The sequence below is a fragment of the Bison bison genome, unplaced genomic scaffold (assembly GCF_000754665.1).
Source record: "Bison bison bison isolate TAMUID 2011002044 unplaced genomic scaffold, Bison_UMD1.0 scf7180017864317, whole genome shotgun sequence".
NCBI lineage: Eukaryota > Metazoa > Chordata > Mammalia > Artiodactyla > Bovidae > Bison > Bison bison.
Window position 1 is genome coordinate 1,485,021 of NW_011494889.1, and position 12,674 is coordinate 1,497,694.

General features: G+C 46.8%; 1 protein-coding gene across 7 annotated transcripts in view; it reads right to left on the bottom strand.

Moving 5' to 3' along the window:
* The window catches only part of TLR5 (toll-like receptor 5), a 35,235-nt gene that overhangs the window by 9,047 nt on the left and 13,514 nt on the right, over window positions 1-12,674 (bottom strand). For 6 of the 7 annotated variants that reach the window (XM_010852831.1, XM_010852832.1, XM_010852834.1 and 3 more), the window contains one exon: window positions 1,663-4,382. The exons of the other annotated variant lie outside the window; for it this stretch is intronic. In XM_010852831.1, coding sequence (XP_010851133.1) covers window positions 1,802-4,378 — 2,577 coding nt within the window. In that variant the 5' untranslated portion in view covers window positions 4,379-4,382 and the 3' untranslated portion in view covers window positions 1,663-1,801. Of the gene's footprint in view, window positions 1-1,662; window positions 4,383-12,674 lie in introns of those variants that run through there. 7 annotated transcript variants of the gene reach the window in all.

A 12,674-nucleotide genomic window follows, 5' to 3' on the forward strand; every position in this document is an offset into this window, starting at 1 on the left:
TCATTACTTTGCCAACAAAAGTCCGTCTAAGTCAAGGCTATGGTTTTCCAGTGGTCATGTATGGATGTGAGAGTTGGACTGTGAAGAAAGCTGAGTGCCGAAGAATTGATGCTTTTGAACTGTGGTGTTGGAGAAGACTCTTGAGAGTCCCTTGGACTGCAAGGAGATCCAACCAGTCCATTCTAAATGAGATCAGTCCTGGGTGTTCATTGAAAAGACTGATGCTAAAGCTGAAACTCCAATAATTTGGTCACCTCATGCGAAGAGTTGACTCATTGGAAAAGACCCTGATGCTGGGAGGGATTGGGGGCAGGAGGAGAAGGGGATGACAGAGGATGACATGGCTGGATTGCATCACTGACTCAAAGGACATGAGTTTGGGTAAATTCCAGGATTTGGTGATGGACAGGGAGGCCTGGTGTGCTGCAATTCATGGGGTCACAAAGAGTCGGACACGACTGAGCGATTGAACTGAACGGAACTCAATGCTTTTGCATAAAAACATTTATTATTAAAATCAATCTAAAAAATACAAAATACACATAGATTTTTCTTAAGATAAAAAAAAAATACAAATTCTAAGAAATCACAGCTGCCTCCAGAAGGCCCTCCTTGGTGTGGAGACCCTCTCATGGCCATTAGGGTGGCTAAAGATAAGATCTGAGACACCCTGACATTCTTGGTGGATTTAACTCTCGCGTCAACTCTGTGAGGTAGAGAGGATCACGCCTACAGACGAGAAAACAAGCCCAGCGAAGGTGTGTAATGTGCTCAAGGCCACACAGCTCGTGAGCAGCAGAATCAGAAGTCAAACCAAGTTCTGGGTCCAGGTCCAATTTCTTTCTGCAACAGCATGAGCAGTCGATAAATGAAGTATGGGGGAAAATAAAGCTGAAATAGGCTGGTGAAATAAAAGCCTTGAAAGCCAGGTTGAAATAAAGGTTGCAAGCCAAAAAGAATGTCCATGGCCCACTAGGGTTAGATCCAAGAGGTAAGAAGAAGTAAGGCAATACGGCCCCAGGAGATCTAGTCATTCTCATGCTGGCTTCTTTGGGGCCACTCTGATCCCTGAGACTGGGTATGACCGGTACTGAGCAATGGCGTTGTTCCCATGGTAATAGTAGGAACCATGCCTCTTCTTCTGTTTGTTTTCTATTTAGTGTTGTGCTAGGCACAGAGCCTCAGAATCACTGACCAGCCCCTCTGGAAACGAATGCTAGAGAAAGGGTGTCAGCCATCTGTAACTTCTCCCAAGGTGCCCTTGCCACGCAGAGGATATATCCTGTAGTCGATGCAATGGGAGAGATCAGTGTTACTGGTTCTGAAAGGAAATCAATGCAGAGTAAGAACTGCTGGGGGCAGTTGCAATTTTCTAGATCTATTACTTTCCATTTGGACGTTGGCAAGACAAAACATTGTGTTGCTATGAAAATCAAGGAGATTTATGTTCTCTTCATTGTAGGAAAACAACAACTCCATAAAGGACCCCCAAATGGCAACTTAAGGGCTTCCTAGGTGGCTCAGTGGTAAAGACTCTGCCTGCTAATACAAGAGACACAGGAGACTCGGGTTCGATCCCTGGGTCACGAAGATCCCCTGGAGGAGGAAATGGCAAACCACTCCAGTATTCTTGCCTAGGAAATCCCATGAACAAAGGCACCTGGTGGGCTACAGTCCATGGGGTCGCAAAGAGTAGGACATGACCGAGCAACTGAACACAAAGGCATGCAAATGGTAACTGGCGGAAATAAAAGGTACAGAGTTATCTGTGGCTTGCGATAAGTGGAAACTGCTCCTTTGCCTAGGAGATGGTGGTTACATTTTGCAGCTGAATAGTACTGTCTTTCTTCCTTTCCTTTTCTTTCTTTAGAATGCATTGAGAGAGTTTATTGAGAAACCAGTCAACATCCTGGAGATCCTCAGGCCACCTCAAGTACTGCCGTTTCTGGACGAACCCTCTGATGGACTGATGCCTCATCAGATGGAACTGGGACAGGGACCCCACCACCACCATGATGAGGGCGCCATTGAGGTCAGCTAAGCACCTGCTCTGGGCATAACTGAAGGCTTCGAGGCACCACCCGTCTCTAAGGAAGTGTCTGCTCACGAGACAGACAATCTTTCTGCTGCTCCACACAGCATCCTGGATGTTGGCAATGTGGTTTTCCCCGGGCATAAAGTCTCTTTCTTCAAAGCACAGGTTAAATCTGTTTTGGCTGTTGTACTGGACATCCAGGTGTTTGAGCAAAGCGTTCTGCACCCATTCAAAGTCTTTGCTACTGAAGCACAAATAGGCATCGTATTTGTACATATCTGATTCTCTTCCCTTGATGGGGTCCTTCAACAGCAGACTCTGGGCTTTCTTATAACAGATGAAACAAAACCCCCTGAACTTAGTAACCGCGAGGGTGATCACGAGGAACAGAGTCAAGGTGACAGTGACCAAGATGAAAAGGGAAAACTTTAGGGACTCTAAAACTTCTTCTTCTTCACAACTTTCTGTGGAAAGACTGTAAATGGAAACCCCAGCCAGAGAGTTTGGGTACATGCAGTACATGTCTGCTGGAGACCCAGCTATTGTGATATTGGTTTGATTGAGCCAATGGATAAAAGCACTAAGTTCACACTCACAGATAAAATTGTTATGAGTTATGTCTATGGCACTCAGTGATGCAAATAAATCAGGATCAGGAGAGAGGAGCTGGTTTCCAGATATATCCAGGATCTCTAAGTTAGCAGGTAAGTCGCCAGGAAAAAGAACAGTCAGCCTGTTGTCTTTGAGGCTGAGTCCCCTCAGTGCAGTCAGATGATGAAATACTCCTGGTGGAAGGAAATTCAGGTAGTTTTTATTTAGATAGAGGAGTTGGAGATGAGAAAGCCCCTTAAAAATATCCCAACATGACCCAGTTTCCCAGGCAAGCTGCAACATATTTTCTCCAAGGAAAAGCTTTTCTAGGCTGGAATTCTCTGAAGGGGCATGGTTTTGGTAACAAAAGGAAAAGCGATTTTGATTTAAAATGAGAATCTGGAGATGAGGTACCTGGAGAAGGAAGTAGAGATCATTCAGATTTTCTAGCCTATTCTCTGATAATTGGATGAAATTGGCTGTAAGTGGGATGTTTGGCAAAGTCATCAGCTTATTGCCACTTAAGAAGATATTAGGAATGCTTGGAAGAAAATAAATTGTTTTAAGAGCATTATCCCGGAGGTCCAAGGTATTTAATTTCCCCAGGAATTTGAATGTTTTGTCCTGAATGATCCCAATGTGATTCTTCTGCAGGTCAATATAGGCCACCTTAGGTAGTCCATCGAAATCATAATTATATAATTCCCCAAGAAGGTTATATGATATATTGAGAACTTGGAGGTTGTCGAGTCCATAAAACGCATTCCTCGAAATACTGTTTATCTTGTTGTAGGCGAGGTTTAGGACCTTCAGCTCCTGGAGTGTCTCAAAGATTCGGAAGTTCAGGGAGAAGATATACCCATGTGAAATGTCCAGCTGTATCATTGAGCTCCTGGCCAGCCCAGCAAAGGTGTGGTAGTCAGGATCCTTCAGGTTGGAGAAGCCAAATGAAGAACCCATAATGTGACGAGTAAGAACCAAAGAGAAAATCTGGCTCCCATTGATGGCATTGCTGAAGTTTCTCATGATGTCCACCCCCCAGCCATTGCCAGAAACATCTAGGGTTTCCAGGACCATGTTTCTGAATGGGTTCAGACACTTGTTCCAGTCCACTGAGACCCTGCTGTACAGGTGGTTATCAGCAAGGCTTAAGAAGGAGAGTGTTTTCCCTTGGAGGGGTTTGAACTCCTGCTCACATACAATAGGTATTTTGTTGAAGGAAAAGTCAATGGACTTCAAGGAATTCAGTTCCTGGAATGAGGGATGAAGGTAAAGACTTTGAATTTTATTTTTGGATAGGTCCAAGTGAGTCAAAGATGCCAAATTTCTGAAATAACCATCTTTTAATACAGCATCGGAGAGACCACAGGAAAACAGTCGAAGTTTACTGAGGTGGGGCAGTCCCTGAAAAGCATCTGGATGCAAGAAGTCTATCTGACTTCCACCCAGGTCTAGGATCCTGAGATTTGGCAGGTTTCGGAAGGCTTCTCTGTAAATTGTCAAGGGGGTAAACTGAGTTCCCAGCTCCAGCAGCTGCAACTGCTCCAGGAAGGGGAAGGATGCGGTTGTGACTGTCTTGATATAGTTGAAGCTGAGCAGGAGGCTCTTGGTGGTGTTGGGGACCTGGGGCACTTGGGTGAGGTTGCAGGAAAGATAGATGGCTCTCCAACCATCAAAGAAGCAGGAAGACATTCCAAGTGCAGGACTGGTCAGGAGTACGACTCCTAAGAGAAGGTCAAGGCAGTCTCCCATGATCCTATGGAGAAGAAGGGAGAGTGAAGACACAGACATCTAAGCTCAAGGCACTGAGCAACAGCCTTGGGGGTGTTAGGGCCTGGGGGACCCCTTTGTGATGTGGTTGCTTCTTAGACCCTGTGTTCCTCTGGGTCCGTGGCCATGCCTATTGGCAGATACTGTGTGATGCAGACAGAGCTTTTCTCTCTTTTTATCTATTATGTTGCATTTTTTTTAAAATAGCAAGCATGGTTGTAAGTACTTCAGAAAATATTTAATCTTTGTGATAACTCGGCATTCATTCATAAGGTTGTGAATTCATTCATTCAAGATTTGCTGATGGAAGTTGGGGAAAACATTAGGAAGAGATATATTTGAACTTCAGCCCAGCCAGGGACCCCATTCCTTTCCCAAGGCAGCCTCTGCTGAGGACTAGAAAATAAATCCACTGATTTTTCTTTCCCCTCTAATCTGCCAAAGATACTAAGTCATCTCTATTTATCCATCCTCACTTCCTACACAGTATAGCTCATCATGTAAAAATTGGGTACACCATTTTTCAGTTTAATAAGGATGCACTAAGCACCAACTGCATGCCTGGCACTTGTGTGACCATGTGAGCGTACAACTAAACAAAAACCAGACCCCTTACCTAGTCCAACAGGTAAATTCACTGTCTGTCTGGGTTGAGCATTTGCTTGTACAGAGCGGCAAAAGGCGCCAAATGAAGGTGTCCGCTATGTTCTCAGTGCTGTGCTGGGAGCTGTGAGGGTACAGAGGGTGCACACGGGCCCCTCAGAGACCTTCACCTCTACCCACCGGCATGGCACCTCCAGCTGGTGCCTGCCAAGTACTCAACTTGAGCTACGTGTAGTATCAGAAGGCCTCTGCTGGAAGGTAAGGGAGGAGCTACATGGCTCAGAAACATGTAAAATATCACGTATGAAATGAGATGCCAGTCCAGGTTCGATGCACGATACTGGGTGCTTGGGGCTGGTGCACTGGGACGACCCAGAGGGATGGTGAGGGGAGGGAGGAGGGAGGAGGGTTCAGGATGGGGAGCACGTGTATACCTGTGGCGGATTCATTTTGATATTTGGCAAAACTAATACAATTATGTAAAGTTTAAAAATAAAATTAAAAAAGAAAGAAAGAAAGAAAGAAGAAGAGGGCTCTGGTTTATGAAAACATCCCTGGTTCAGTTTCCATATCTGGGTAGACAGCATGAAGAGACCATGGCCCCAGAGGAGACACCAGCCCTGGATCACCTGCAGGCTCTGAAGAGTCTTTGTTGTATTGGGGGTGATTTGTGGTAGGGTTTCCACAGCACCTTTGAGGCTGTGACACACAATTTACAGCTGATCAGAAGGAGACATCAACTCCTGAGTTGACCCAAAGTATCAAAAGCAGGCCACATTAACAGTAGGCCAGCAAGACTTCCCTGGTGGTCCAGTGGTTAAGAATCTGCCTGCCAGGGCAGGAGACATGGGTTTCATCCCTGGTCTGGGAAGATCCCACATGCCGTGGGGCAACTAAGCCCATGTGCCACAACTACTGAACCCACATGCAGCAACAAAGATCCAAGGCAGCCAAAAATCAATACATTAAATTAAAAGAAAAGAGTTGGGGGGGGCATGGTAACTCGTGTATACCATCAGATGAAAAACAACCATTGCCATTTCACATTTGAAATTAAACAATTTCCAGTTGGTAGTAATTAAATATAACCTACTATTAAAAATAAACCCCAAACCAGGCACTTGAGAATCATAGGAAAAAACTTGGTGAGGATGTTTATTAAGGCTCTTAATTTCTCTGCCATTTCCACCCATGGGCTCAGGCTAACAACAGCAGAGTCGCCTTTGTTCTCTGAAATGTCACCCGCATGTTAGCAAGTCAGTTTTACCTTCCAAGTCTACTCTGTTCAAGCTCCCATCTCTTGAGAGTTCTCACTGATCTCTCTTATTTCCAGTCTTATCCTCCGTTTCCCAAACAGCAGCCAGGGTGTTCTTTCAGAAACATAACCCAGAAGATACCACGCCTCCGCACAGACCCCCTTCCTCCTCCTCCCACTGCTCTGGGAATAAAATCCTGCAAAGACTTCCTTCATCTGGTTCTTGCCTGTCTCTGCCACACCCTCCTCCTCAATAACTTACTCAATTAATTTTTGCTGAGCATCTGTGTCTGGCACTGTTTTAGTGGTGAACACAATAGACCAAGCCTGTATCTCCAAAAATGCATGTTTGCAACATAAACCAAATTTTGTACCTGAGTTCAGAGGGTTCACTGTTCTCCTGAAGGCTACCCCTTTCAATCTCATGAGGAAAACCCTTGGTTTACATATGCCCACCACCAGGTTTTACGTTCTAGAACAGGGCTTGGGAAACTTTTTCTGTAAAGGGCCAAATGGTGAATATTTTAGGCTTTGCAGTCCAAATACTGTAGTTTATTAACCTCTGTTTTAGAAGAAAAGAGAATGGAAACTTTGATTTCACCAATGAGGATTTTAAGTGACTGCAAGATAAACGTGTTCTGATACTGAACTGATATTTGCAGGAAAGAACTAGCTTGGCCCCCAAGATACTGACAGTTTTGTGGCTGTTGCTTTATTCAAACATCAGAATGAATTCTCGTCTTATGTAACCTGACAGGAAAATCCTTGCAGAGACATGGGAGTGAGAATGCCAGTTCAGAATAACAGAGTTAAGATGTCTAGTTTCAATCCTGTTTCTTCACGGACCACTCAGGGCTGGCCTCCAAATGTTGACACTGTACAAGGCAGCTTGACCTTGAATTCATGGTAACAACAAGTGAAAGAAAAGTCCCAAACAACACATGTTCAATACACTCAATTTTCAAGTCTATAACAGGGAAGCTAAAATTAAACAGCAAGATAGGCCAGTTGAACAAACAGATATTAAAGAAAATCATTTGGGTTCATGTCATGCTATGAAGACATGCTACAGACCTATTTTCTCATGAAATACAGCAAAGTGTGAAATAGCTACATCTTCATCTCTGAAGCAGACTTCTACAGGTCAGGTGGCAGGACACATGAGTAGAGGAGCCAGGTGACCTGGTGAGCCAACAGGAGTCTGGAGGGGTTATTCATGAAGACAGAAGCTAGGAAGAGGGACCATCCCAGGAAGGGGTGTCCTGGAATGAGAACCAGGATCCAAAATGGGTCGAAATAAATACCAATGAATGCCCTCTATGAGGGCAAATCTAGTTTCAAGGTGGGAACCAGGCCATAGAATTGTTTCAGACCAAATGTCAGAAAGATGAGCTTCCAGAGTGAAGGCAGGCTGTGAGACAGGGTGGGCAGCAGGTGTGGATTTAGGGAACCCAAGAAAAAAAGATCAAGTGACCTAAAAGTCCAGACCCTAAGTGGGTTGAAGCCAAAGGGAGCAAGAGGGATGAGAGTGTGTTGGGGTAAGGCCTGGAAGAAGCCTGTGCCAGACAGGGCTCATTGCTTCTTGATCCCAGAGCAGCTGGTTGCTGGCAGCAGCTGCTGACCCCGCAGAGGAGGGCGCCATCCAGGGGTGTCTGGGGTGAGTTCTCAGCGGCAGCAGATAGAGCAGCCTGGCAGTGCGCTCCTAAACTATTAGTAAAAAGATGGTGAGAATCGACGTGTACGGACACTGTTAGTTCCGCCATCAGGCGATATACTCAGTCCTTCCTAAAAATCGCTCAGCTATGCAAAATCACACAATAAAACCACAGGACTTCTGGGGGAAAAGAGGGCCGCACACAGCACGCAAAGCCTTCATCGGCAGCACCTAAAAAACCTAATGAAAATGGTAGCACCGTTTTCTACATGTATGTGGATAAGAAATATGCGCGCACACACTACAAGAAATATCCCTTTCCTTGAAAAAGGCCTGAGGGCTGCTGCGCGGGAGCTACTGTGAGGTGCTGGGAGGAGGCGGCTATTTGGTATCAGAAACTGGAACATCAGTTGGGGATGGGTGTCCGCTCAAAGCACACACGGAGTGTGAAGGTCGCTGGCAGATTTCTGAGATCTTTTCCCTCGTCACATGTTGTTTGGTTCGGCTGGGTCGTTTTCTCCATGAAAGCTTAAGAAACGGCACATCAGCAAATGCAAATTTCACATTCACTAATAAGTTCATGTTGTTCCCTAATATATGAGTCATCTTCCCTAATACAGCAATACTGTTCCTTAATGTGTCAGTCGTGTTGGAACAAAGTTGTTATTTCACAGCAAGCATTATAACAGAACACCCGGTTCTCATTCAAGGCTAACAGTTCAAATTAAGAGTAGGACAAAAGGAGATTCCATATACGAGCTATCCTCTGCACCTGTGTGGCAGAGTCTGGAGAACTCGTGGGACTGGCTCAGGAATCAGCTCTGGGGACCAGTGCAGACTCAGGTGCCAAAGGGCTCAGAACCTTGGGCAGAGAGTGTCACCTCCAGCAGCCTTAGCAGGTTCCTTTCTCAATGAGAGACTGAATGAGACACGGCCTCAACTCTGGTGACATATGAGAACCACCTGAAGAGCTTTGAGCACTGAAGCTCAGGCTCCCCATAGACCAGTTAAAAGAGACTCTCAGGGGTGTGTACTCTTAAAAGTAACTGAATTTTGTAAACACCCCAAATTTTAGAATCACTGGTTTAAACCCATGGTTCTCTAACTTAGCCATACATCAGAACCACTGGGGGAGTTAAAATAAAATACAGGAACTAGATCCCATCTATGGGTGATTTGGTTGGTCTAGGGTATGGCTAGGGCATCCTGAGTTGTCAAACCTCTCCAGGTGATTCCAGTTTCAGAAGGTTGGCTCACATGGCTGCAAGTTTGATGGTACCTTAGAACCGGTACAGGTATTTGCACACCACACTCATAACTGCATTATGCACAACAGCCAACAGGTAGGAATGACCCAAATGTCCACTGATAGATGCGAAGATAATGTGGTACATCCATAAAACGGAATATTACTAAAAACAGAGGAAAAAGCTGGCACACGCTTCAACAACATGTGTGAACCTTAAAGATACTCTGCATGAAATAAGTGAATCACAAAAGACACATACTGTTTGATTCCACTTATATGAGGGACTTAGATTAGTCAAATTCAGAGAGACAAAAAGTGAATAGACGTTTCCAGGTGTTGGAGGGAGGGGTGGAGAATTATGGTTTTGTAGGTTCAGAGTTTCTGTTTGTGATGATGAGAAATTTCTGGAAATGAATGCTCAGTCATGTACGACTCTGTGATCCCATGGACTGTAGCCCACCAGGCTCCTCTCTCCATGGGATTCTCCAGGCAAGAATACTGGAGTGGGTTGCCATTCCCTTCTCCAGGGGATCTTCCCGAAACAGGGATTGAACCCGGGTCTCCTGAATTGCAGGCAGATTCTTTACTGTTTGAGCCACCATCTACAGTATGAATGTCCTTAATGTCAAGTATGGGCTTCCCTGGTGGCTAAGCGGTAAAGAAGCTGCCTGCAATGTAAGAGCTGCAGGAGAGGTGGTTTCGATCCCTGCATCAGGAAGCGGCATGGCAACCCGCTCCAGTATTCTTGCCTGGAGAATCCATGGACAGAGGAGCCTAATTTGCTACAAGAGTCAGACATGACTGAAGTGACTTAGCATGCATGCACAATGTCAAGTATATTTGACCACAATCAGAAAATAAAATTAAAGAGAAAAAAGTAATACCACCACTCCTAGAGTCTGACTCCTGGAGATTCAGCTGGATAGGTCTCATGGAGCTGGGGAAGAGCATTTTATCACCATATCCCAGATACTTTGAGGAGAGTGGTCCTCAGGCCACACTATGAGAAACCCTGGTCTAAAGGACCCCCTCCAAGTCAGAAACCCCATGCTTTTCTTAGAGGAAGAGAGCTGGAAAGAAATTCAGAGGGCTGTTGAGAATTGGGTTTTTATTACTGAGGCTCACTTGTGTCCAGGGCTCTGAGGGGTAACAGGAGCAGCTCGATCAATGCAGGCCTCAATACTCCTGCCAAACACTGTTAATTAAGATAATGAGACCAGAGGGAGAAGGGTTGCAGCCCTTTTCTCTGAGTTGAATTCATTTAGCTTTAATCCCAGCCGTCAGCAGAGCGGGTTCCCTTTCTTGACTTAATTGCCTGCCTAGCAGAGCCGCTGGCCTCGGCGTGGGTGAATTACCAGCCTTGGTGTCTCTGCGGGAAGCAGGGAAGCCTACCCAGGGGCCTCTCTGCTCCCCGGGCACCACACTTGGCTGGCAAATCCTGCTGGCCCAGGCCAGGACTGCTCCTGTGCTAATTTAATACTTGGTTCTTAACAAATAATATTCATAATGGGCTGTTTGGCTGCACCTGGGATTCCGAGCTTGGCCGCAAGGCTGGAGAGAGGACGTTTCTCCTGGCAGGTGGTGGCCCACATCTGGCAGGAGGCCGGAGCACCGGGCATGGAGAACCAATCACTGTCTGAGCAAAACAGTTAATTCATTTCCAAATGGGTGCTGGGGAGGGTTTCTCCCGGGCTCACAGAACAATAAAAATCCTGGACCAAGTCCACATGGGGAGACATTCAAGTTCAGCCTCGGGAAAAGGCTCAAGGCCAGTGGACACAGTGATCTTCCCAGGGCAAACGTGCTCTCCAGATGCAGGACACAGCATCACGTCATTGGAACAAGCCAGCAAATGAGCGCTCTGAAGCCAGCAGTGTCGCCAGGGCCATGGTCCTTCCAGACCAGCATTCTGCCTCTGACAGCAGTTCCGATAAAACGCATGGTGACTGCTTTGCTGTGAACCTCAGCGTTTGCTCCCCAGATACAAATCCAGCTTTCGCACAAACCACCATAATTTCGAGGCTCTTCCCGAGTGACCTTTTTTTCACTCGACACCACCTCTTCTTGTGGTGACCAGCTGCTGTATTGAGAATCTGTGCTCGTCCTGGAGTCACTCCTCCCAGGCCCAGGCCCGGGCTCTATGCTGGTCACTGTGGGATGTTGGGGGTCCTCTGCCTGCCAAGGTCTCATGGTCTGTAGAGACTCTAGAGCAGTGATGCCCAAGAGGTGTCCTCGCACCAGCAGCATCAGTGCTACCTGGCCCCCCTCCTCTACCTCCTGAATCAGAAGCTCTGGGGCATGGCCTGGCAGGCTGCTCTATCAAGCCCTCTGGGTGGTTCTGATGCACTTTCACATCTGAGAACCACTGGACTCGAGTCTGAAGGGAGGAAAGAAGTATATCCCTAATAACTACAATACCACAGAGTGGATACCTCATGCCCACAGAGCTCTGAGCTTCCTCCCTTTCTGCATCCTCCCCAGTCTCTGCGTGCTCAGTTGCTTTAGTCGTGTCTGACTCTTTGCAACCCTATGGACTGTAGCAGTTCAGGCTCCTCTGTCCATGGGATTCTCCAGGCGAAAATACTGGAGTGGGTTGCCATGCCCTCCTCTAGGGGATCTTCCCAACCCAACCCAATCGAACCAGCATGTCCTGCATTGCAGATGGATTCTTTACCCACTGAGCTACCTGAGAAGGTACCATTATACACATGAGAAAACTAAGGCCCAGAGAAGTTAAGTAGCTTACTTAAGGTCACACAGCTCTGATTCCCCTCTAATCCTAGTGACTCCGGTGTGGCTGTCAGTGTGGGAGGACTGCTGCAGCCCACCTCTGGGTCTTCATCTGCTGCTCTGTGGTCACTTCCCCTTGGTCACAAAGGGATGGGCTCCTGGGGGAAGGTGAACCTCTCAGCCCTTCACCCCCTTCAGCTCCAAGTGAAGGTCCACCTCACTCCACAGTCAGTCCTTCCCAAGATGACCCCTTTGAAAATGCTGAGTTCTCACCCATGCACTCAGCATGACCCTCTCCCTTCCAGGTCTCCTGGGCCCTTCCTTCCACTAGGCTGACTCTCTGATGGCCTCCTGATCCCTCTCAAACCTTCTCTGCTCTTCAAATGCATCTGCCTTTCCACCTCCCCATCATTCTACACCCCAGGGACCTTCTCTTCCAATCCTCTGCCAACACCTTCAACCCAGATCCCTCCTCGCTCTTCTCTCCCATCTGTCTACACTGGCTGCCTGCCCACTGCATGCTGACACCCGGTGGCTATAGTTCTGTTGGGAGGAACCACACTGGTGCTCACACAAATACGCAGAATCCAACAGTGCGGTCACCCTCTCTCCTACCCCTAGGGGTAATTGCAAACCTCTGCTGGTTTCCCCGCCCATCCTGCCTGGCCTCGGCCCTCTCAGAAGCCGCTGAAACCTTGCTTCCTATTTCCAGGAGAAAAAGGCCTGGCTCTTTTTGTTTTTGTAAACTATTTTCTTTCTAAAAAATTATTTATTTATTTATGGCTGC